The 25,480-nt window shown below is 38.6% G+C and overlaps 1 protein-coding gene across 5 annotated transcripts in view; it reads left to right on the top strand.

Moving 5' to 3' along the window:
- Positions 1-25,480, top strand: part of LOC125041634 (RNA-binding motif, single-stranded-interacting protein 1-like) — a 224,677-nt gene that overhangs the window by 152,652 nt on the left and 46,545 nt on the right. For all 5 annotated transcript variants that reach the window (XM_047636700.1, XM_047636697.1, XM_047636696.1 and 2 more), the window contains one exon: positions 6,884-6,942. In XM_047636700.1, the coding sequence (XP_047492656.1) occupies positions 6,884-6,942 (59 nt within the window). The remainder of the gene's footprint in view (positions 1-6,883; positions 6,943-25,480) is intronic.

The following is a 25,480-nucleotide window of genomic DNA, read 5'->3' as shown; positions in this document are numbered from 1 at the left end:
GAGAATTCATTGAGGGGAAGGGGTGTGCTGGGATATCGTCATCTTTTTTCAGACGTGTCCAATGCTTCCCTTCACTGAAAGACAGAAAGGTTAGCTGTTGTTGTTAGGAAATATTTTATTTTTCTTTGGCCCGTGGATACAACAATGGAATTTGTTGAATATGACAATTCCGATTGTGCCAAATAATGAATTGTGAAAGGAACAGAAGACCAAAGTAAAGTGTAGGTGAGGGAAATTGCGAAAATTTGAAGGGGATCGATGACTTTTTGTCCAAGTATATAACGGAAAATGTAGGCGACTATCTCGATCCCGTCACGTGTTTGTTTTTATTATATTTATCATTATTATTATTGAGGTTTAATTGGAGGCAAAGGGAGGGCTACAACTAACCTTAGATTTTAAATAAGTTAGAAAATAATATTCCTTGTTTTCTTTGTAATGTTTATTACTGAGATTTACATTGTGATTTGCTACTTGTTTGTTTTTATGCAATTAAATATAAGAAATTGGTTAAAATTGTTTTTATGACCGCTGTATTTTCGTTACCCTCAGTAGAGGAATAAGTTCAATCAACCCCACGAGCCTTAAGGCCGTTTAATCATGCTTCTCTAATTTAAAATTTGGCAAGTCAAAATTGTGTTTTCTCGGGGTTTCCTGAAAATCCAAAACACCGGGTGGTGGAGGCGATACCGAGGTAATATTACCATCATTTATATTAGAACTGATCTTGACAAATTGGCAGCAGTAATTCAGTAGAATATGTTTTAGGTTATATATCCCCTTGCCGACGGATACGACGGGTAGACACGTGCTTTGCCCACTGTTAGTACTTGTTTGATTGTTTATACACATAGATGGCTATACTTGTACTAAGTCACCAATGAGCCAGTTAGGAGTACTGCCCGTCTCACCCGTTCACCCTTTTCTTTGATATACGAAATATTTTACATTATCTTATTTTGCTGTTACTAATATAAAAAAACATTATAATAATTATAATGTTTATAATAAAAATAACACCATCGATATCCATAGCACTAGTAAAAAACACGTTTTTCCCGCCAATTCAAATCACGTATGGTCACAAGGTCTACTAATTGACTCCTTTGTGGCTAAGCACTAGCAGAGCCATCTATGAGCAGACATTTCACAAAAAATATAGAAAATGGGCACAGCATTTTCCCCATTTTTTGTTCATTTTCCCCGACGGCATTGGGTTAAGAAAAAATCGCAATACCACATATATATATATATATATATATATATTGTCACCATGCACATTACTTCGCATTTGTTATTGTACATACTTTTTCTAGGTGTGATGATAAATGGTCAAGTATATTCTCTGGGATTGCTGTTGTCGTTTCCCATTATCTACTCACACATCTATTAGCTAAAGCATATATATATTATATATATATATAATGATTAAAAAATGGATAGTAGCATTTAACATCCTTCTTTTTCTCTTTTACTATCTTGGCCCTTACGTGTATGATCTGGTTTAACGATATCAGACACGGCACCAAAGGAGGAGCCTGCTGTAGATACGGTTACCTTAGGATGTGGAAAGGATATCGATGCCTGCCTGGACGCCCGTAGATCCAGCGGAGGCCCAGAAACTTGCCAGTGCAGTTACCACTCGCCATAGAATGCTTTGGAAGGGCGCCACCTGCCATTATGCCAGTAGATCCAGACGAAGGCTATAAGGACGTCTGGACGAGCACGTAACCAAGAAGGACCTGGATGAGATCTGCAAAGAGGTGTGGACAAATTCGCTGCCGAGGTAGACCTGAAGGACTATGAGGACGTCCATACGAATTCAAAGTCAAGGAGGTTCTGAGCGAGACCTTTAGGGCGTGTGGACGTCGAGATCGGTGGATTTCACCAAGAATAAAGGAAAAAAAAAAAAAAAAAAAGGCGACAAGATAAGCAAGCACAATCATGGATTGAGGACAGCACATGCGAGATCAGATGGCCAACCAATTGGGTCCAGACAGAAATGGTCACCCCTTGAGGTACATCAAACGGCGCCTTGAGGGCAAGGCATGAGTAAGGTAGCTGAGTAATATGACGTGCATATAAGCATGATTTATGTAAGCCATTAGCACAAGTTCCGGCCTGCATACCAGAAGCCAAATTAAGCTCTACGAGTCTTCCACGTGGGCTCCATGTTGGTCAGAACCATCACCCCGGCAGGACCAGGGATGTCGACTATGGCTTGACCTATTTGACATAGATCGCACTCCGTCATCCAGCTACTGGTCGGGACCCACGACGCCGCGCAAGCACAGTCTCAGTTTATCGTATCATGATTTTAATTATTAGTGCGTATTTTCAAGAATAAATAGCGAAGCCGTCTCCACGTGCACATACCACAATTAAGGCACCTACTTCTTTATATATAATATATATATATATATATATGTATATGTATATATATTTATATATATTATGTAATATATATACATTGTATATACATGAACATATTATATAGGATATATATATATATTATGTGCAATATATATATATATATATATATATATGATTACATGCTATATATAATATGTATATTATATTTTTATGGGTATATATATTATATAGAGTATATATATAGATTATATGATATATATATATATATATATATATATATATATATATATCATGTATGATATATATGTGCATATATTTAGTATGCACATATGTGTGTATTATATTTAATATATGTTATATTTAATATATATTTAATGTATGTATATACATGTAATATATATATATATATATATATATATATATAATATATGCACATACATATATATAATATATGCACATATATATGTAATATATATACATATATATGTAATAAGTAATATTCTCCATAACTGATGAGATACAATTTCCATGTGTTCATTCCATGTGAGTACTCAAACGTAAACCGATACGGAACAATGTGAAAAATTAAGAAGTGTTGTCATATATACTATTAACCTATTCGCCCCAAGAATACGTGCCATTCCCACTGTAATACAAGTTTATTTATTGTATTAACACATAGATGGCTCTACAAGTTCTTAATCACCAAATAGCTACTTATCAGAACTACCTATCTCACCTGTTTACCCTTTTCCTTCACTTCAGGAAAGGGTCTATTGTATCATTTCATTGTCTAAAATATTTTAATGACAATTTGATAATCATAACATCAATAACAATAATAACAGTATCGATAGCAATGGTAATAGTAAGAAATGATGCTTCATATCTCTTGACCTGTCTGTGTCTTTTCTTGACATAAAATGGACCAAAATAACCAGCAGCACAATAAGAGAGTGGAAGAAAAGGATCAAGTCTGTCCTTTGGTAGATTGCTTTTTTTTGATTAGTGTATTACCTCTTGCTTTCTGACAAACAGTACAGTTTCTAATGTGCTTAGCTACATAGACGGTCTTCATACAATCCAGTAACATGCTGTGATCTTATTTAATTTAAAGTTTTACCACGACTTTAATGGTAAATCTTTGGTGATAGTGACAAATCAGCAATTTTGATATGTGGCATTTACCTGGCAATATTACAGGATGTCTACTTGCTTCACTTAAGTTTTCTTGACTTAATCTTCCTCGTACTTTTATGATTCCATACATATCCATAAATGGATCTAATCTATATAAATTGCTAGTTTTATTACTACATTCTCTTTTGTTTGAAAACAAATATTGTGAAGTCCCTTTATTATTACTTTCTCTGCCTTTTCAAGCCCTGAAACTCTCGCAGGACTATGTTATTTTTTCTTCTGAACAATTTTCTCCTCAGAAAACTGTCTTAAACAGTGTATTAGCTCTTTTAGCTCTAGACCAGTCTGATCAATAGTCTAAATTTATCAAGAAATTTTACTTCGTTCTTTAAAATTATTACTAATGACACTTTCTTTACTTTTGGATCATTCTCTAAAATGGAACTTTGTTCACAGGAATTTACATACTCATTAAACTGTTTTCAAAGAAACTTCGAATCATTTAACATCAAATTATTCACTAATTATTCACACGAAGTCCACGTGAAGCACAACCTGCTGGATTTGCCGGACATAATTCCACTGAATTGGCTCACTTCTATCCCAAATGTACTGAACTTTGTTTGCAACAAAACTTGAAACATTTTGACATGTCCAAATATTTCTTTTATAATATAATTAAGTTTTTTCTTAACATGATACTTTAGATGACACCACTGATGCTATCAGTTCCAAAATTGGAATAGTAACAGATTTCAATGAAGTAACTCTAGACTTGGACTTAACTAAAGAATAATGAACTTCATCATTACCATAACAAATCTAATGTATGGACACTCCATAGCCATCTTGACAAACATTTGAAAAATGGTGTAACTGATTTAATTTCTCCAAAGCTTTCTGGTTTATAACATCTCGGCAACTTAAGGTTCTGCAACTCGCTTAATAAATTTCTCAAATTTTCCCCACAAGTGCTTTATGTGATCAGGCACAGGTGCATCCCATTCTACTTTACCCATACATAAACCCTTGAGCATTTTCTTTCCTAACAGAATCAATGGAGATACTCGTCCCAAGGGATCATATGAAGTTTACTGTTGACAAAAATGCCTATTCTGTTTAAAGGCTTGCTGTTGAGATTCACTCAAAATTGAAAAGTATCAAATTCCACCATTCTGTTCCAAGTGTATCTTTTGTCAAGTCAGCACTTTTTAATGTTGTCAGATATTACTTCTGGACAAATAGCAGAAATAACTTTGTTTTGTTTGAGGAAAATCTGTTGAATTTGAAACCAGATTTTCATAAACTTACTTTTGTCTATCAAGTCAATAGTTTCAGCTACTGCTGACATTAACCCCTCATTTACAGAAAGATTATCACTGACAAATTACATCTTTGTTATTTGCGAAGTTGAAATGTAGGCATGTCATAATGACCACTTTCAACTTGAATTCCTTTTCTCATTCTTTTTATAAACATTTTAACTTGAGAAATAAGGCAATAAATCATTACTTCATGAAAATCAATCGCAAACATCTTTCCTATTTCCTCAGGATTAATTATCTGTGATTAACTATCTGTGAGAAGACTTTTTGCATAGGTAATTATTACTGTGAATCATTGTGTTCTGTGACTACATATGCTTCCTTTGTACAACACTTCTGACATTACCTACAATGCCCCAAACAAGGGATCATTGTCATTACCAGTAATCATTTCCTTTGGCGTAAATTATGACCAATCAGGAGTCCTTCTTTTACATTAGCATTATAAGGCATTAGTTTCTCAACTACAGTGCCAGCAAAACAATCTTCACACATTTACGGCAAAAAAAAATATTTACATGGAAAATATGTGAAAATATTTCAGTTGCTGTTTCCGCCCTAGACGATTAAGAGAAGCTAGGCTTCCGCCTGCCTTTCGCCTGTGTTCACCGCTCACTCGGTCTTCGGTGACTAGTACTCTCATGCAACTCTAACCCTTCAGAGTTTTCAGTTTCAACAGTGTGACTCTTAGTGAATACAGGGACTAAACAAAACAGCAATTACAAATATACTAGTACTGCAACATACATCAGATAACCTACCTAAACAATTACCCTGTCTGCATTTACCTGCCTATTGTCCTCTTGCTGTGCTTGTCACTTTTGTTCCATGTTCGTGGAATGTTGTCAGTAGATGAACATGTGAAGATCACACTTGACTGCTGGGGAAAATCAACTGCTTTACTGGCACAGAAGCGAAAAACAATTGTACTTAATAGGAGCTGAAGGCTTGTTATGCAACTGAAGTTTTTACAATCGCGGAGGTACTAGGGTGAGGTTTTACTCTCATAGAGTTTTACTAGGCTGCAATTTTCTGCAATCTTCTGGAGAAAACACTCCCAATGGCTATTTCCTTTATTCGCCATAACTGACAAGATAACATTTCCATATATGTTAATCCATATCTTTCATGAAACAAAACAATGTGAAAGTACTAACTGTGACCGTAGTCATGTTGTCTACTATTGAACTGATAATAATTTATACAATTAACTCATTTAGAGTACACCTTTGAGTGCTGACAAAAACATAACGTATTAATGGTAGGATAAATAAACTACTACAAAAAAGGCAATTTACCTCTAAATCCTTTCAATAGGGCTTGGTGCTGTAAAGCGACCATAACTGTCGTTAAAGGAAACAACTAAGTTCCAGTATGTCTATGCATTCAACTTTGAAATATAATTCTTTAAACCATTATCATCCCCCTTTTAATTTTAAATTGGGCTGTTACACTTACCATAAACAAACCCCTCAAATGCGTGCGCGCGCGCGCACACACACACACACACACACACACACACACACACACACACACACACACACACACACACACACACACACACACACACACACACACGCACACACACACACGCACGCTCGTTCGCTCACGCACACGCCCGCCCGCAGACACAAACACACACACGCGCGTGTGCGTGTGCGTGAGCGAACGAGCGTGCGTGTGCGCGCGCACGGACACGCACACACCAGTTGAAAAATGGTAAAACACTCTTCCGTGTTGATACAATGATAAAAAGTCCAAAATGCAGAAATTAGATTTATCGAAAATGAGACTACAGTTTCGAAATCCACCCTTAAAATCAACATTTATAATAAAAATGGAGTCTTATTAATGTGTAACTGATAGAATTATTTTTTAACATTTTAAGCATTTGCATTTAGTTTTTTTTTTTTTTTACTTTCCATATTAGTAAACATTATTACTGGTTTTATTGTTTATACTTTACATGACATGCTTGTATAACATAACCACTTTTAGTTTACTACTGAAGTATATAATGATCCATATTTTTTTTTATATTTCAGATATGGTAACATCATATCAACTAAAGCTATCCTTGACAAGAACACTAACAAATGCAAGGGTAAGTTTTGATGATATAGAGATAATGTGTATGCTGTATTACCGATTGCTTTACCTTGTATAATTGCTAATGGTTTCCCTGTTAAAACATAAATTCATTTCTTCCTATACAAGTCAGTATATGCTATTAAACCTTGCCCTAGCTATTTATACTGACAATCCTCCAAGATCCAAGAAAGATACAGAATTTCTTGAAAGGACTACATACCCATGTGTATTCTTGCTTGTATACTGCATTGCTGTTGAAAAAGTATGCTAAATAACTGTAATAACAGGAATAATAGTAGTAGTAGTAGTAGTAGTAGTAGTAGTAGTAATGATTGTAATGATTGTAATGATACCAACAGCAGCAACAACGCCGCTGTCACCACCACCAACAAGAACAACAATAATAATTATGATGAGGATAATGATATCAGAGTTGGCTGTTTAACCATTAGACTACCAGGATCCACTTAATGACATGTTGGTTGACTGCCAGGTTTCAGTAAAGTGGTTTTCACATAAATTTTCGTAAGATTGAAGATCTATTAATTTCTCTTAATGATTCATGTTTTATTATGAAATATTCTATTAAATTGTAAGCAGATTTTTTTTTTTTTTTTTTTTTTTAATGTTCTCATAGGATATGTATAACATATATATATATATATATATATATATATATATATATATATATGTATATATATGTATATATATATATATATATATATATATATATAATGCATACGCACAACACGAGTGTGCGCATGTATATTATATATATAATACACAAGTAATATATATATATATATATATATATATATATATATATATATATGTATATATATCATACAAATATATATGTACATGTATGTGTATATATGCATGTGTATATGTGTATATGTATCTATATGTATATATGTGTAGGTATGTATATGTATATATAAAAGTATTATGTATATGTGTGTAGGTATGTATATATATATAAAAGTATTATGTATATATGTATGTAATATGTATATATATGTATATATCATCAGCAGCATCAAAGGGGGCATACGCATGGCTGCGCTTTGCCGCGCCCAACCCTTGCCTCCACCTCCTGGGGTCCCTCTGAGCAAGCCTCCATGCACCATTCCTTCCCACTCCCAGCACATCTTGGCAGTTCTGATCGACTTGCTTCAGCCAAGAGTTCAGTAGCCTTCCCCTTGGTCTTCTCCAGCCTGGGTCAACCCTCTCGGAGATGACCCTATGAGCCGGATCTTCCTCAGGAAAACGAGCCACATGCCCATAGAGCTGAAGTTGGCACTCTCGTATCAGACTGGTAATAGGTCTTGAATCAGTCGCATGGAGTATCCTCTGATTGGACACATGGTCCCTCCAGGTATACCCCATGATTCTGCGAAGACACTTGGTACCAAAGGAGTCAAGACGGGCCTTCAGAGCACTGTTCAGTGTCCAGGTCTCACACCCATAGAGTAAGACCGGGATCACCAGTGCTCTGAAGAGCCTGATCTTAGTTCTCCTAGTCAAATACCGACAGCGCCAAATACTCCTTTTGAGTGAGTCCATAATGCCGTAGGCCAGTCCGAGTCGTCGAGTGACTTCCCAGCCGGAACCTCCGTCGCTCTGCTATCCAAGACCTCAATGTTCTTGCCACAGGCATACACAGACTGAACATCGACATCCAAAAAGTCCCCAAATTCCTGAACCTTGGTCTTGGTCCAGTTGACTGCGAGTCCCAATGGCTTCGCCTCCTCATGCAGCGCCTCGAGAGCTACTTCTGTGACCTTGAAATTACCAATTGATGCCCCACAGGAACTACGGTTCACGGCACGGCCAAGTATCCAGTCAATGCAGGTATTGAAAAGGGTTGGGGCCAGGACACATCACCCTGGCAGACACCGGGAAAAAGGCAGAGATGCCCTCCCCACACTTGACAGCACTCTCGATATCTGTATACAGGCCAGATAGCAAACTAATAATCCCAGGGGGGATCCCATGGAGACCCAGTAAGGTCCAGAGACTCTCCCGGTGCACTGAGTCGAAAGCCTTCTTGAGATCAACATAAGGTGCAAGCATACCTTGTTGAAACTCAAGTCGGCCTTCCACAAGGACACGAAGTGCTAAGACGCGGTCTATAGTTGACTTCTTGGGTGTAAAACCAGACTGCTCAGGTCTCTGTACTCGTAATAGGTGGTCGCGCACTCGTGTCAAAAGCAGATGAGCGAGGACCTTACCTGGTACGCTGAGCAATGTAATACCTCTGTAGTTGCCACAGTCCTTTTGGTTCCCTTTCCCTTTCCAGATAGGGATGACCAAGCCCCTTTTCCAGTTAGGAGGAATGGTACCAGTCTCCCAAACGGCAGACAGGACTGCATGCAAACCACAGATCATGGCTTCTCCACCCGCCTTCAACAACTCTGCAGCAATCCCACAGACACCAGCAGCCTTTCCACTCTTCAGCCTAGAGACCACCCTTCTCGCCTCTTCGATGGGAGGTGGTTCCTCACTGATTGGTGGATCAGCCACTAGTGGCTGTGTGCCAGCCAACGGGAGTTGTGAAGACGGGGGATCGACCCTATACAGTTGCTCTGAGTACTCAGCCCAGCGGGCCCTATACTCACCCGGCTCTGACACAATGCGACCATCCTCAGCCCTCACAGAGCCCAATTGAGAGATGGACTTTGACCGGAGTTCCCTCAGGGCTCGGAAAGCTGGTCGAAGATCATTTTGGGCAAAACGACCTTCCAACTCTTCCACAATGCCCATTCTCAAAGGGGCCCTAGCAGAGCGAGACAGTTCCCTGTGCAAGACATGGTTCCCATCCAGACTGGCAGCACGACTCATCTCTATAGTGTTCAGTGTCTCGTCCGAGACTACACGCCTCCTTTGCCGAGGTCGGACCCCAAGGCACTCCTCGGCAGCTTACAGTTTCCTGCTTAAAGGTATCCCACAGTTCAGCAGGGTCCTGTAGAGTGCCAAGCACTTTTAACCGATTTGAGACTGCCACTGCATACTCCTGAGCCACCTCCTCGCTCTTGAGCCTCTCGAGATGGAACACCTGCTGGTGAGATCTCGGGATGCGTCTAGAACTGAGGCGGAGCCTTAGTGTTGCAACAACAAGTCTGTGGTTGGTAGCAAAGAACTCAGCACTCCTAAAAACTCTACAGTTCTGAAGGATCCTCCAGCGAGTATCCAGAAGAATATGGTCGATCTCTTTAGCTACAATGCCAGTATTGGAGTACCAAGACCAGCGGTGTAGATCTCGTCTCTGGTACCACGAGCCCGCAATCCTCAGCCTCCTAGATCTTGCGAAGTCTAAGAGGTATGAGCTATTGGTGTTCCTAGTACCAGAGCCATAGGGACCGATGCTTAGCTCGTATCCTTCCCTGTCAGTTCCAGTGACTGCATATGTATATGTGTATATGTATATATATGTATGTGTATATGTATTAATATATTATACATATATACATATATATATGTATGTATATATATGTACATATATATGTATGTATATATATGTACATATATATATATATATACGCATGTATATATGTACATATATATGTACATATATGTACATATATGTAAACATATATGTACATATATATGTATATATATATTATGTACATACATATATATACATATATACATACATATATATACATATATACATACATACATGTATGTATATATATATTATGTACATACATTTATATAGATATATACATACATGTATGTGTATATATGTACATATGTATGTATGTATGTATATAGTTATACATATACACGTATGTATATACATGAAAGATGGACTAATAGGGTGCCGCATTGATATAGATAAATAACAACCCTCAATGACCAGTATTAAACCAACCATACCAAAAGACCCTCTAAAAGGCATGTGCAACAAGGATCTAACTAGGTCCATAGACATTACCTATCTACTCATATGAGTTTTACATACACTCGGTGGATATTTATTTATCTATTTAAATCCGAAGTCAGAAGTACTGAGAGATGGAATAATGCAGTGCCATATTGATAGAGAGAAATAACAACCTCACTGACTTGGGACTCGAACCCTTGCCACTCCAGTTATGACCAGAGTGACCAGTACTAAACTGACCTTTGAGTGGGTCATGTGGTATGGTTGTTTATGGTTACTCACACATATATATTGTATATGTGTGTGTGTGTGTGGGGGGGGGGGGGGGTTGTGTGTGTATATGAGGGTGCTTCAAAAAGTTTGTGAAAAAAGGACAGTATGAAAAAACGGTTTCAGTTTTGATTATTTTTCAACATATGCTCCATTCAGGTCGATACACTTCTGTAAGCATTGATATTAGCCTTTAAGCCTGAGTAAAATCGAGGGTCATGTGATCTGAACCATGTCAGAGCAGCTCTTTTTACATCAACCCATGGAAAATTGGTACCTTTTAATGAATTTTAAAACAAAAAGAAGTCAGATGGGGCTAAACTGTGGCTGTAAGGTGGATGTCGGACGATTTCCCATTAAAAATCACAGCATAGCTCTTGTCTGTAGAGCAATGTGAACGGGTGCATTATTGTGCAGGAAGAGAACATGTTAATGCAGCTTTCCAGGGTGTTTTTCTAATATTATTTTAGACATTTTTCTCAAAATGCATTTATAATAAGCATATGTAATTGTTTTCTTGCTCTCGAGGAAGTCAATCAGCAAAATTCCCATTGCATCCCAGAAGACAGTGTCCATGACCTTTTCTCTTGAATGCTCAGATTTTGCTTTGACTGGTCCACTTCCACCTGCTCTGATTGAATTTTGTCCTCGGGATTGTAATGGTAGAGCCATGTTTCATTTCGTCACAAGGCTCTGCCGAAAAGCTTCAGACTCTTCGTCCCACTTGTTCAAAATTTCAATTGAAAGATCATCATTCTAGGGACCCATCGAGTGGAAAGCTTGCTTAACCCCAAACTTTCCACTGGAATTGTGTATGCAGAACCCACAGAGATGTTGAGTGTGTCTGCTACTGATTCAGTGGTTATTTGTCATCAGTGATTTCCTCAGAAACTGATGTTGATGCCCTGCCACTGTTGGGCTCATTTTCATTACTTCCACTTTTGAACTGACTTAACCTTTTGTAGGTTGTTTATCTTTTCGGGGCATTGTCACCATAAACTTGTTCCAGAGCGTCAATATTGCTTCAATGGTGCCTGAGTTCCAACTGGCAGCGATACGTTATTACTTTCATTTGAGGGTTCATGTTTGAACACGTAATAACACATTACATGTTCAGGTGCATTGAAATCAAAATTTCATATGATTTTTAGTTATGGATTTTTTCCACAAAATTTTTGAAGCCCCCTTGTATGTATATATATGTATATATATATTTATATATATACATGTGTATATATATATGTATATATATATTTATATATATACACGTGTATATATACATGTATATATATGTATATATAATGTGTATATCTATATATATTTATATATGTATATATATGTATATGTGCACACGCACATATGCATATACATGTATATATACATGCACACATGCACACACACACACACACACACACACACACACACACACACACACACACACACACACACACACACACACACACACACACACACACATACACACATATACACATACACACATACACACATACACACATATACATATATACATATATACATATATACATATATATTGTAGTAGATGTGTTGCATCTACCACATGCTTGGTGTCTTATCTCTTTGGAGAGTGTTTGTAGTGGGCGTGAGTGCCCATTTTATGGTCAGGTGCTGTAGTTGGAGCGGAGTTTTGGGCAGCCAGAGAGGCTCCCCATTGGCGAAGGATTAGGCAGTCCTGGTGATTCACTATTTATTGAGGTGCAGCTGGAGGATTATGAGATGTTGATCTCGGACGACTAACAAATTAGTAAGATATGGGTTCACATGTTGAAAGAAGAGAAAGTTGGAGATAAGAAAAGCTAGCTAAGGAAATTAACATAGCAGTAGTGTAAAGGTCTGAGGGGCTATTCTCTTGTCTTTTGCTTGTTCTGTGTTTAGGCAAGTATGTAGCTTTGGGCATGCAATTTTCCTATGTTTTGTGATATTTGTATTTGCCTGCCTTCCTCTTGGTGTTTTTCGAATTAAATAATCGGTATATACAGATTTGCACAAATAATTTATAATAAAATGTTGCAATCTTGCCTGTTCCTTTTTTCTCCGTAGGCTAACTCCATCCCGCCCGTCGTCGGAGTTTAGGTAGTGTGCTATGTGAAAGTTCGGTCAATTTTCACAGTCACATTATCGAAAAACCAATTCTTTGGCGAGTTAGATAACCAGTCTTTATTCGCTCGAGCCTGATGGAGATGTCGGCTATGAGAAACTAGTGAAGTGATTGTTTCCGCCTCCTCCATGTTGCAATATTGTCCAAGCATGCTGTTTGGCAATATTATTTGGATTATTTGGAGACAGTTTCTTATTTTAATCTATTTACATTATTTACATTGTGGGCCTGTTGAATCTATGCAGGATCGTCTGGATCATTAGACGATATGGTTTCTTTCTCTGTAGCTTAGTATTGGATGTGGCTCTTGTACAAGGGAAGACTTCGTAGGAACCACGTGTGGTTGCCTGTGTCTAAGTTGTTATGTTTTTGTAGCTGTTGTCTTTCTGGTATTGTAGTTTTTCCCACTCTTTCTGTCAATGTATGAATTCTAATGTTCATTGATGTGATGTAGTGAGTGTGTAGTGTTGCAGCTGAGGGTGTGTTTGAGAATCTTAAACCATATACTCATGTTAGGGCTCTGATTTACAGTGCATGTAGCGTTAGCATTCTTTTTTTTTTTTTTTTTTTTTTTTTTTTTTTTGATTAGTAAGTGGGACCGGAGATATTGGTCTGATCAGTGATTTGTAAAGCTGGATAATCTCTTGCATTTCACAAGCTGCTCTTGCTTTTTCTTTAACATGTGTGATAGATCCCCTGTTGTTTATATGGAGACTAAGCATGTTTCCTTGTGTGACTGGCGTGACAGTGTTGATAAATGTTATCGTCAACGGTGACAGTTTTGTTGCTGCAATCATTGGAAATTATGTGGTGTTTTTGATTTTCCAGAGGTTTTCAAATTCGTTGATGCTTTTTATTGGGTTATTTTCGACTTGCTAAGGTGTGTTATTATTTGCATTATGTTATCCGCATATATTATGTAGGTCTGGAGTTGCGTTGGTGGTGATAAAGGAGAGGTGTAAAGTATAGGCGTCTTCTGTATGCGTCATAATAGTTAATTCCGGATTAAAGTAAATCCAAATCTACGGTACTTGCACAGAAGATGCGAGATACACTGCCAGGTGCACGAGTTAATGCGATTATCCGTAAATTTGCTGTTTTACATGTAAAAGCGGGTATCTGTGTAATGACAATTAGCTTTCACCCATTACAAGTTTCATATACGCTAATGTGGATAAGGAAACATTTACTGCTGAGGGAAAAAAGTATATATACACATACTCTAGTATTATATCATACAGATATATATCTGTATCAGTACAAATAAAATTATATAAATGGCTTCAGATAGCCTATGAAAATTATAGACAACCGAAAAGATGACAAAAAAAATGAGATACTCCTAATATCAATATATATTCGCGTGAATTTTCTCCGAGAGCTTTCTTGTGTGTGATCGCGGGGCAAGGGGAGGGTTGTAGTATTTTTTTTTTTCTTTCTTTCTTAGGCTGTTGCTAGCGAGGATCATGATAACAAATGTCTACGCGGTTTTGAAGTCTCTTTAGTTTTAAGATTTAAAACCTGATGTGATGTTACTAATAGCTTTCTTTTTACTTGATTGTTATGTTAGGAATGTTTTTTCCAACCGCGATATAAAAGTTAATTCCGGATTAAAGTTAATCCAAATCCACAGCACAGAAGATGCAAGACACACTGCCAGGCGCACGAGTTAATACGATTTTCAGTAAATTTACTGTTTTACATGAAAAAAGCGGGTATCTGTGTAATGATAATTAGCATTCACCCTCTACAAGTTTCATAGTATACGCTAAAATCGATAAGGAAACGTTTACTACAGAGGGTAAAGAAAACAAAAAGAAAAGAAAGAAAGAAAGAAAGAAAGACAGAACAAAATATATATACCTGACAGACAACCGAAATGAAGATGTCAAACAAAAATGAGATATTCGTAACATCAATTTATATACGCGGTTTTTTTTTTCCGAGAGCTCTTTCTCGCGTGTGATCGCGGGGAACGGGGAGGGTTGTTCTATTGCTAACGAGGATCATGACAACAAATGTCCACACGGTTTTGAAGTCACTTTAATTTTAAGAATAAGGAAGTTTTTACTTTGAATTTTTTAACCTAATCCTGGTGTTATTAAAAGCTTTCTTTTTTTACTCGATTAGTATATTACAAATGGAAATGTTTTTTTCCAACTTGGAAATAACATTGTCTGTAAATTCTGGAATTGTTTGTGGGATTTTCTTTTCGTTTTTCTTTTCAATGTTGATAGTTATATCTGTAGTTTGAATATCCTACAACTTATAAAAATATGTATTAATGAATTTTCACATACATCTTTGACATGAAAATGTCAGAATTGTTTCGTTATAGCTTATTATAAATATTAATGGCAACTCAACCCCATCTTTTCTATGGAGTTGATGACGTTGTCATGACGTATCAATACATGATTGGTGAGATTAACTTGTCCTCTCAGCGCTTGCTCAGGATTAAATCTAGGCTCAAAAGTCAAGACCGGTCTGGAGGTGAATTCAAAATTAATTCTGAATGCTGCTAATGCGCATGCGCGTTAGAGATCTGGCTTAATGTAATACTTAATTAACTTTTATGGCGTGTACAGAAGATGCCCTATGTATAAAATGGGAGACAGTACACTTCCTTGTGGAAGTCTACTGAGTAGTTTTATCGGGTTCTCCAGGTTTCACAGATTTTATCAAAGGCTTTTGATACGTTCCTTAGTGCACAACGTCCCTTAGTGCACAATATAACACAGCTGTTTGTTTGCTATTGCAATAGCTATCTGTTTGTATGTTACGGCGATAACTGCCTTTTCTTTTCAGAATCCAAACCATACTGGTTTATGTTTATTTGACTTTGTTCTTCCAAATGTTCAAGGAACCTCTGATTTAGTCTTTTCAGGAATATCTAGGAAGGAGATTGGTCGAAAATTCTCCACTCTGTTTGGTGGTTTCCCCGGTTTGGAATTAAGCAGATGACTACCCGTTTGAATTATTTTGGGAAATAGCCAGCAGCTAGGCTGGCATTGAAGATGTTTGTCATTTTTTGATCATGTCAGGGAAGTGGATTACGTCATTGATTCTGATTTCTCTTGCGATATTATTGTTGTTGGAAAGCCTGCTTGTGTTGCTGCTGGGGTGTGGGTTTATTTTGTTTGGGAATCTGTCAAGATCTCTTGTTCACATTTCCTGCCAAACATTTCATTGTCTTCATCTGATATTTGGAAGATTGTTGACCAGTATGTGTTATGGTGTTGTTGTTTTTTTTATTGTCAGACACTTATCTATCTTGGGCATCATGCATATAAGGTATTTTGTTAGTTTTCCCCACTTTCTGCTTGTTGCTTAATTCAGCTTTCATGTTGGTTAACTGTTTGTTTGTGTGAAGTTTGTTTTGCAAGACTGATGTGTGTGTGTTGCTTAGGATCTCTTGTTGTTTTCCCAGTCAGCATTTTTGTATTCTGGTCGTTGGTTTGTAACCAGGATTGGTGGTGTGGAGATGATTGCCTGAAAAGGAAGACAGTCGCTTGTGGTTGAGTCGAGTTATCGGTGATAAGGGCAGGGAACTGTGACCCCATTATGATTACTTGTCCATGATTGACATAATTGGGTACTCTTGCCCACCTGACCTGTGTCCTTATGGTCAAGTAATCTGTGACACCCATCAAAATCACGCAGATATACAGGTTTGCTTGATTTTAAGAGGCACATGATATCAACTTCAGGCATATAAGGACGCCTGGGTGGGAGGTATGCAGTGGCTATGAGTATTGATCCAGGATGTGTTTATTTGTACAGCTAGAAATTTTGACTGAAAATCGTCAAGGATTTTGTTTGATGTGGTTATTGCTACACCATCATTGTGTTCGCCTAATTTATACCCTTGATATATATATTGTGAGGGAATATTTGAATTCGTTCTGTTTCCTTCATGCTGTGACTGTAAAGGAATATTGTGTCAGGTTCAAATATTCTGTAGGTGTTTGCTAGTTCGTTGGCTCTGTCTAGAGCCCATTGTGTTGAATTATGGAGTGTCTGGTCATTTTAGTTTTTCCATTTTACAGTCTCTGATTTCTTCGTATCCACTTGTTGGAAGTGTTTTAGTATTCTCATGTCATGCTCTTGTGCACTGTATGTAAGATAGGTATAAGTGTATTGGCTATTCCCTTTTCATATTTCCTCTCCAGTTGATTTGCAACCACAGTTTTGGTATTTTTGGGCAAACACGCAATGCCGAGTATTTGGGGGTCAGTTAATATTTCTTATGTGAATGTCTTTTATGCGTTTATGTCGTCAGTAGGGAGTGAAACTACTTTTGATTGGGTTTTTAGGTCATGCCCCTGCCGACATGTTTTTTTTTTTTTTTGACTGGTAGGTTTGCTGCACAAGTGGCATATATGTTACTGGGTTTCTGATGTGCTGGGGCATCCATCTCGTAAGGTGTCGTATGTGTGTCTTCAGAGGGGAGACTGACAGATTGTGTTTGTTTTCTATGCTCTCTCTATCTGTGCGTGTATATATGTATGTATATACATACATATATATATATATATATATATATATATATATGTGTGTGTGTGTGTGTGTGTGTGTGTGTGTGTGTGTGTGTGTGAATGTATGTGTATATTTGGGGGAAGGGTGGGGGCGTGTACCTACGTTCTTGCATTTTTGGGCTTTATGTTTTGTGGCTTGGAGATGGTTGTGAAGGGAGCTTGTGTCAGATATGCAGTCCATACATCTCATTTCCCTGTTCACTGAGGAGCCCGTTGTGCCTTTTGAATGCTTGGACATGTGATAATGTTTATTTGTGTGGTTGCAATCTCTGTTTGGATTTGGGGGACTGTTAATTTAAATCCTGTAGAATCGACATCAGGAAGTCCAGCTTTTTTTGAATCCCCTGTTTGCAATTCTGTTGTAACCACTGCCAGGTTGCTTGAGGCAAGTTAGATGTGCATTGATTAGCACAGCTTGGATTTCGAGAGGGGCGTTGTTGAGTAATTGTATGATTGGTTAGTTGATTGTTGTTGCGTCTTTTATGGAGGTAATGGTCTGGTTTTGTTTTCTTTTGCAGTTGCCATTACAATCTTTTGTTTTTTAGTTTTCTTGATGAATTTTTGTCTTTCTTGACATTTATTAGCAAGGATACAATGTCCCCTCTACATCTAAGGCATCTTTTTTGTGTGTAGTTACACTCTGTGAAGATGTGCCCAGGTCTCAGCAGAGAGAGCGAGGACGAGGCTGTGGACCTGATGTGACCCGACATGGGCGGTATGCGGGTATATTATACACACACACACACACACACACACACACACACGTATGTTTGTATTTATATATACAATTGAGATTTGCAAAGATCTAACTTCGCCCAGGCCTTCCATACATGGCCCGGCCTGCTTTTTATGGCTGTCTCATTTTGTTCTCGGACACTCGATGCTTACCGTGGCGGCGGGATTGCCAGCAGGCGCTCCTGCCACCATGATATAAGCATACCGCATAATCTCTTTACCTGTATCAGGGTGGCGTTCGGCTCACCACAATTCATGCAACACCTCTCTTCATTGTCTATGGTATCTATGATCTGCCATGCGCAGTGGTAACCTAGTCTGATTCTGTGAAGAATGACTTCGGTACCTGTTGATTACTTTAGAGAATGCCAGTGTTTCGTAGCCTGTGGCATCTGAGTACCAGCTGGCCGAGAGGGAGGATCTCGTTTTCTCTCTGTGAAGCTGCAGGTTGATGGTACGAGTAGCTGCAGTACACTTCTCCTTTAGGATTTTTTTGGCTTGGTTGTATGATCATGGGATTCGGGAGCATACCCCTGTCAATGTTGGCTAGTCTGTTAGCAAGCTTATTCAATCTGATGCCAATGTGGCTGGGGGCCCAATTAATGATTATTATTCTTCCCTGAGCAAGAATTATCTGTGCTATGGTAAGCACAGTGGTCAGGAGGTAGATGCTGTCTTTGGGTGAACTGTGCTGAAGACAGTCAATGGCTGCCCTGGGGTCTGTATGTATGACCACATGTCCTTCCCTCAGGGATGCGTGGGCTAGGGCTCCCATGATCACAACTGCCTTTGACTGTAGCGAGGAGGCATTGTCTGTTACCCTCATGAATTTTGTGGCATCCCTTGCTGCAAAGCCGGCGCCTGCAGTGTGGCTTAAGGGATCAACTGATCCATCCGTGAAGTGTGTTCTACTACCTAACCTAACCTTTCGGCTTCCGCCTTTAGATTAGGTATGGAGTATTGATTCTTTCCCATTGACAGCTCATAATAGAGAACTCTATCAAGGTTTGTGCCTACGGGAGGGCTTTGATAAAATGAGGGTGGGTGGAATCCATGCCCTTAGCAAGTAGTTGTTCTTTGAGCTGATAGCATATCAACACCCTGGCTTTGTGAGACAGCCAGGAGTTGTTTGCAAAGAGCTCGTGGTCTTGTTCTATGCATCTGAGTATTTTTTGTCTTAGGCTTGTGTTCCTAGGAGCCTAGAAGACTGAAGGAATTGTGCTGCCATTAGATCTATTTTGTGAGTCCAGGGGGAGAAGGTTTGCCTCCATGAGGAGGTTGTGGACCTTCATCCACCTTGGGGCACCCAGAATGATCCTGGCAGCTTCATTTTGAACTGTCTCCAATTTTTCTTTTTATATATATATTTTTTGTGTGTATGTTCAATGGACTGGACAGCATTTACATAGAATGCTCATAGTACTTTGTGTCTGGCTCTTATGTGTCTCCCAGTCATTGCTGTCATGATAGACAGTCTTGCTTTGGTTTGGTCAACCAGGTACTGGACTTCCTTCTGGAAGGAGAGGGTCCAGTCAATCCTTACCCCAAGGTACTGGAAGTCCTGGACCCATTCCAGATCCTTCCCTGGATTTTCAGACGTGCCTTGAACATGTCTCAGAGCCATGGCTTTTGATTCGGCTGCAGAAATCTTAGTCCTGTCCTACAACACTCCTCAGATACAAGGTCCAGATAATGCTGGCCTATATTTAGGCAGTATGGTCCAGTTGAGGTGATTGCAAGATCGTCTGCATAGGAGATGATCTTGCACCCTACTGGGAGGTGTATGTTGAGAATACAGGACATAAGGGTATTGGATAGAGCTGGACTGAGAACCTCGCCCTGTGGCATTCCATTTTCTAGTGGCATGTGTTGTGATAGGTGATCTTGGAATCTGACTTTGACTGTTCTGTTCCTGAACTAGTCACCTATCCAAGCCAAGAGCTTTCCTCTGATTCCCTTCTGGATCAGGCTCTCCTGAATGGCAAGTGGATTTGCTAATTGAAAAGCCTTCTTTAGGAATACTACCACAAATGCGCCAGTGCTGATTGTGCTTAAGAGTGTGGCTATGCTGTGCATTGTGCTCGTGCCCCTTGTTGAACCCATGGAGGTATTCATGTGGGAGTCCCATTTTCCATTAGAGTCGGTTTAATACCATCCTCTCGGCCGTCTAGGCAAGACAAATGAGGAGAGAGATGGGGCGGTACTTCCCTCCCTGGCTCCTTTGGTTTTGGGATGGGAACTATGGTAGCCCTCTTCCAGCTCTGGGGTAGAGTGGAAGTTTCCCAGGACTTGTTGGTGAGTTGCAAGAGTAAGCTCACCTGCTAGTCCTAGGTGGGAAATGATGGGGTACAAAATCCCATCAGAACCCGGGGCTGAGCGAGATCTGTTTTTGTAGGGTTTTTTTTTTTTTTAGTGCCCTCAGAGAAAAGATAACATCTGAGTCATCAGGTTTAAAGTACCAGGCGTCTGTGTGACTCCTGAACCCGAGTTTTAGATGTGGTCAGAGGCTGCTTGATTTATGGCATTGATAAGTCTGGCTTCAAGCACTTCCACATTTTCACTATGTGGGGGTTTATTGCATCTCAGACAATGGGCCAAGGCGTTCTGAAACGCCTGCCAGTTGGCCTTGTCTGTTTTCCATCTTGGATTTGGTTGTGGCATTTGGGCTAGGACAGGATCATGAGGGTAGTTATAGTCAATGGTCACTTGTGACAGTCCCATCGAAACACCAGCTAATTCTCTCCACCAGAGTCGCAGTGTCCAAGGTGAGGTCTAAGACCCCTCCTCTGATGTGCGTTTGCTCTTGGGTATTGAGAAGAGTGATCTCAGACAATATCTCAAATACAATGGTCATGTGGTAGCCAGCCAAATCCGGTTCCCTGCAGGGAGCTAGGATGGGGTGGTGTGCATTGAAGTCTCCCCCTATGATTACTCGGTCATGTGCTGCAGTAGCACAAACCTGTCTGATGTCTAAGCTCCTACAATTTGGCTAGCTGTACACATTATACAGTTTGAGGGGCCAGGTGAATCTCTACAGCAAGAGGTTCAACATTGTCTCCAGTGCAGTGCATCGGATATTGCGGAGCCGGGGATTGTTGCTTTGACCAGTGTGATCAAGCCTCTTTTGCCAGGCATTTTTCCACTGTGAAGTTCTCAGCCATGTGAATTTGCTCTGTCGTACATGCCACTATCATGTTGAGAAACACCAACTTACTGATATAGTCGGTTGGTCTATTGCTGGCTGGATTGTTGTATGAATACAGGCCATGAGTTTGGACTCTGCAGGCAGGATCTAGCCAGCGGGCCACAGGTTGCCGACCCCTGATGTATAGGGTACTATAGTGTATGTATAAACTAAAATCTGTATCTCATTTTGAACAAAGTTCATTAATTACCAAATTGACAAGGGTTAATATTTACACCTATTATCCCGTTCACATTGGATCAAATATTTTTTTTCTCTATTATTGCTCTTCCCCAGTAATATAAATCCCTCTCCACATACTGCTTGGCGAACGGGAAGTGACGTTGGCGATATTGTTTGTTCAACCTCTTTTTGATGGCGTTCCGTGATGTGTCCCATCTGCATGTAGTCATGTTACTGGGAGCTGTAGGTCTTCATGAATTTAAGCTGCATTGGTGAAAGGGCATCCTGACCTTTCCTGGAGGACGTGCCCTACTCCTTCCATCCAATCCACCTGTACACCATCAACTGCGAAACATTCAGCTCTAGATATTTCACTTTCCCATATCCCGGTGCAATTTCCGCTTGCCTTGCGTCCATCTTGAAAAAGGTGTCAGTTTGGCAGCCTCGTCTTCACCAAGGATTTTCCATACATCATTATGTCATATAGCATCGAACATATTTTCTTTCTTATTTAGTGTGTATTAGGATTAGCTACAAAAGAAATGTTCAGGACCTTATGGATATGCATCAGCATAAAGAGTATCAATTGTATGGTTTTATGTCCTTTATTTTTTATATGGGTCTTCATTCTGCAATCTACTCAATTTCTGGATTAACTATCAGTTAAACTTGTCACACCCAGGGAAATTATAACTTCCTTCCTTAACCCAATGCCGACGGGTATGACATGTACGGACGTGTTTGTACTGTCACCAATGAGCCAGTTACGAGTACTGCCTGTCTCACCCATTTACTCTTTTCTTTGATTTACAAAAATATTTTACATTATCTTAATTTGCTGTTACTAATGTTAAAAAATATTATAATGATTATATTTTTAATAAGAATAACACCATCAATATTCATAGCACTAGTAAAAAATACGTTTTTCCTGCCATTTCAAATCCGGTACGGTCACAAGGTCTACTAATTGACTCCTTTATGGCTAAGCACTAGCAGAGCCATCTATGGGCAGACATTTAACAAAAAAATATAGAAAATAGGCACAGCATTTTCCCCATTTTTTTGTTCATTTTCCCCAGCAGCATGGGGTTAACAAACCAAGATAATGTATCAAAATAGTAGTAAAGATTTGATATGCTAATTTCATCTACACCTAGTATATACTGTAAACAGAGAAAGAGAAGGAAAATAAAGATTGCACATATGTATGTGTCATAAAAGTCAAGGTTTAAGCCAGATCTCTAATGCGCATGCACAATGGCAGTTTCCAGGATTAACTTTTAATTCTCCTCCCAACCAGGCTTTACTTTTGAGTTCAAAGTTTAATCCTGCACATGCGCAGAACAAGCTAGTTAATCCCACCAATCATGCATTGATATGAAACACAACATTATCAACTCCATAGAAAAAATGAGTCGAGTTGCCATTAACATTTGTAATGAGCAATAATGAAATGAAGTCTGACATTTTGATGTCAAAGATGTAAGTAAAATTCATCAGTATATATTTTTTGTAAGTTGTGACATATTCAAGTTGGAAATATAACTCTCAACATTGAAGAGAAACACATGACCACATCTGAGAAAAAACTCTCGGAGAAAACTCCCGCGAATATAAATTGATAACAGGAGTATCTCATTTTTGTTTGACACTTTCATTTCAGTTGTTTACAATATTCATAGATTAAAGCCATTATATAATTTTGTTTATACTAACATATAAATGAGCATGTAATTCTAATTCAATATATATATATTTTTTCTCTCTCTTTCAAGCAAACGTTTCATTATCAATATTAGCGTATGATATGGAACTTGTAGAGGGTAAATACTAATTGCCATTACACAGCAAATTTACTGATAATCGCATTGACTCATGCACCTGGCAGTGTGTCTTACATTTGTGCTACTGTGGATTTAGATTAATTTTAATCCGGAATTGATGTGTAGAGAAGACACTTGTAGATAGAAGTAGAGAATGAAATGAAAGTCCCATTTCATTAGAAAGACTTTTTCTTTATTTATTTTCTAAATGTATCAGTTACCATATACCACATATATTATAAGTTTTTTGGTAGATCTTTGATATTCATCCTCCTTGGAACCAACCAGCTAGTAGTTGCTCAAGTTGAAACAATCAAATATGTAGTTTCTTGCACAGCTGTTTGAATGTAGATGCAAGGAATAACAATAATGAAAACTATGGTAAAATTTTAGCAAGATAAAGGTCATTCAGAAAAAAATGAAATTAATTATACATTAATTAATTGAGTTCAGAGAATGTGAGCAGTATTTTTTCAGAATACCTTCGCATAACAGAACGTGACGATTTTGGTATTGATGGATTCCTCTTGCCCTGTTCTATGCAAAAATATTGAAATTATTCTGAGGAAACACCCCAGTAATGACAATCATGATCCTGGGGATGGTATGAAGTTGCAAGGTAAATTATGCACACAGAATTAGTCACTACATTTTCCATTGGAGGGGTGTGTACAACCTTCGAGCTTCATCCTTGGGGGGCTGCCACCCCCCCCAACCTTGCAGTGAAAGACAAAGAATCTAGCATGTGCCTGATGCCAAGTCTTACACTCGAAAGAAAAAAGTATGTTTATCCTTTCAGACTTTTCAATATGATAGGATGATGAAAGTGGTTGGAAAAAATGCTGTTACCTGATATTGATGTTCATGTCAGGACTGTCATTTACCTCCCTCAAGGCCATCATTTTTAAAAACTTTTTTTTTTTTTTGTTTGTTTATTTTTACTAATTACACTTATATGGATCTAGTTATAACTTATAAACACCCCAAGAATAGCAATTTTTTCTATTTTGTTCACTTTGCTTGGGAACATTTCGAAAATATGGCTTTTGACATGTATACAATATTCATGCTGCCACAAATCTCACAATTTTTAGACAAAATTGAAAGTGCCATCCACTTTACTATTAACCCAATCACCACAGATTTATGTAATGTCCCTTGTAGGCTTTTGTGAATTTTGATATATAAAGATGGCTCTGCATGTGCTCAGCCAGCTAGAAGTCTAGCAGTAGCTGGACCCCTTCGTAACTAATCACATGTAGAGCCATCTATGTGTAAAGAGAATAAATTAATTTATATGACAGTAGGCATAGCATGCATTCTTACCATCTGTACCTATTGGGTTAAGGACCTTTTTGATGATGAAAGGGTTAACATTCAGAAGTGATTTTCAGATTCAGATTCAGATTTTCATTCACGCATTTGACATTCACGTTTGTCAGTGGTAGAGGTTCCAATATTCAGTGTTGTATTAGTCCTAGAGGTGTCATGAGTTGTCCTTCTTTCTTAAGGAGAAGGGATAGCTGGGGAGTCATTACCCTGGGCCTGAGGGGTCCAGAAAATCCTTAACTATTACTAATCACCCCCCCCCCCCCCCTCACTCACCATATTCACTTGGGAGGCCCACCTCCCAAGTGAATATGGGAGCCCACAAGGGCTCCCATAGGAAAAAAATTCAGTATAAAAGAAAAAATGTGCCCAAAGGACACTCCAAACTACAGGGCATCCCTACCCAAGAGTCAAAGCCCACAAGGGCTGCCCTGAGGTAGAAGAGTGCTGCAGGTCTGAG

This window comes from Penaeus chinensis, chromosome 31 (genome assembly GCF_019202785.1).
Source record: "Penaeus chinensis breed Huanghai No. 1 chromosome 31, ASM1920278v2, whole genome shotgun sequence".
NCBI lineage: Eukaryota > Metazoa > Arthropoda > Malacostraca > Decapoda > Penaeidae > Penaeus > Penaeus chinensis.
This window is presented reverse-complemented; position numbering and strand designations above follow the sequence as displayed.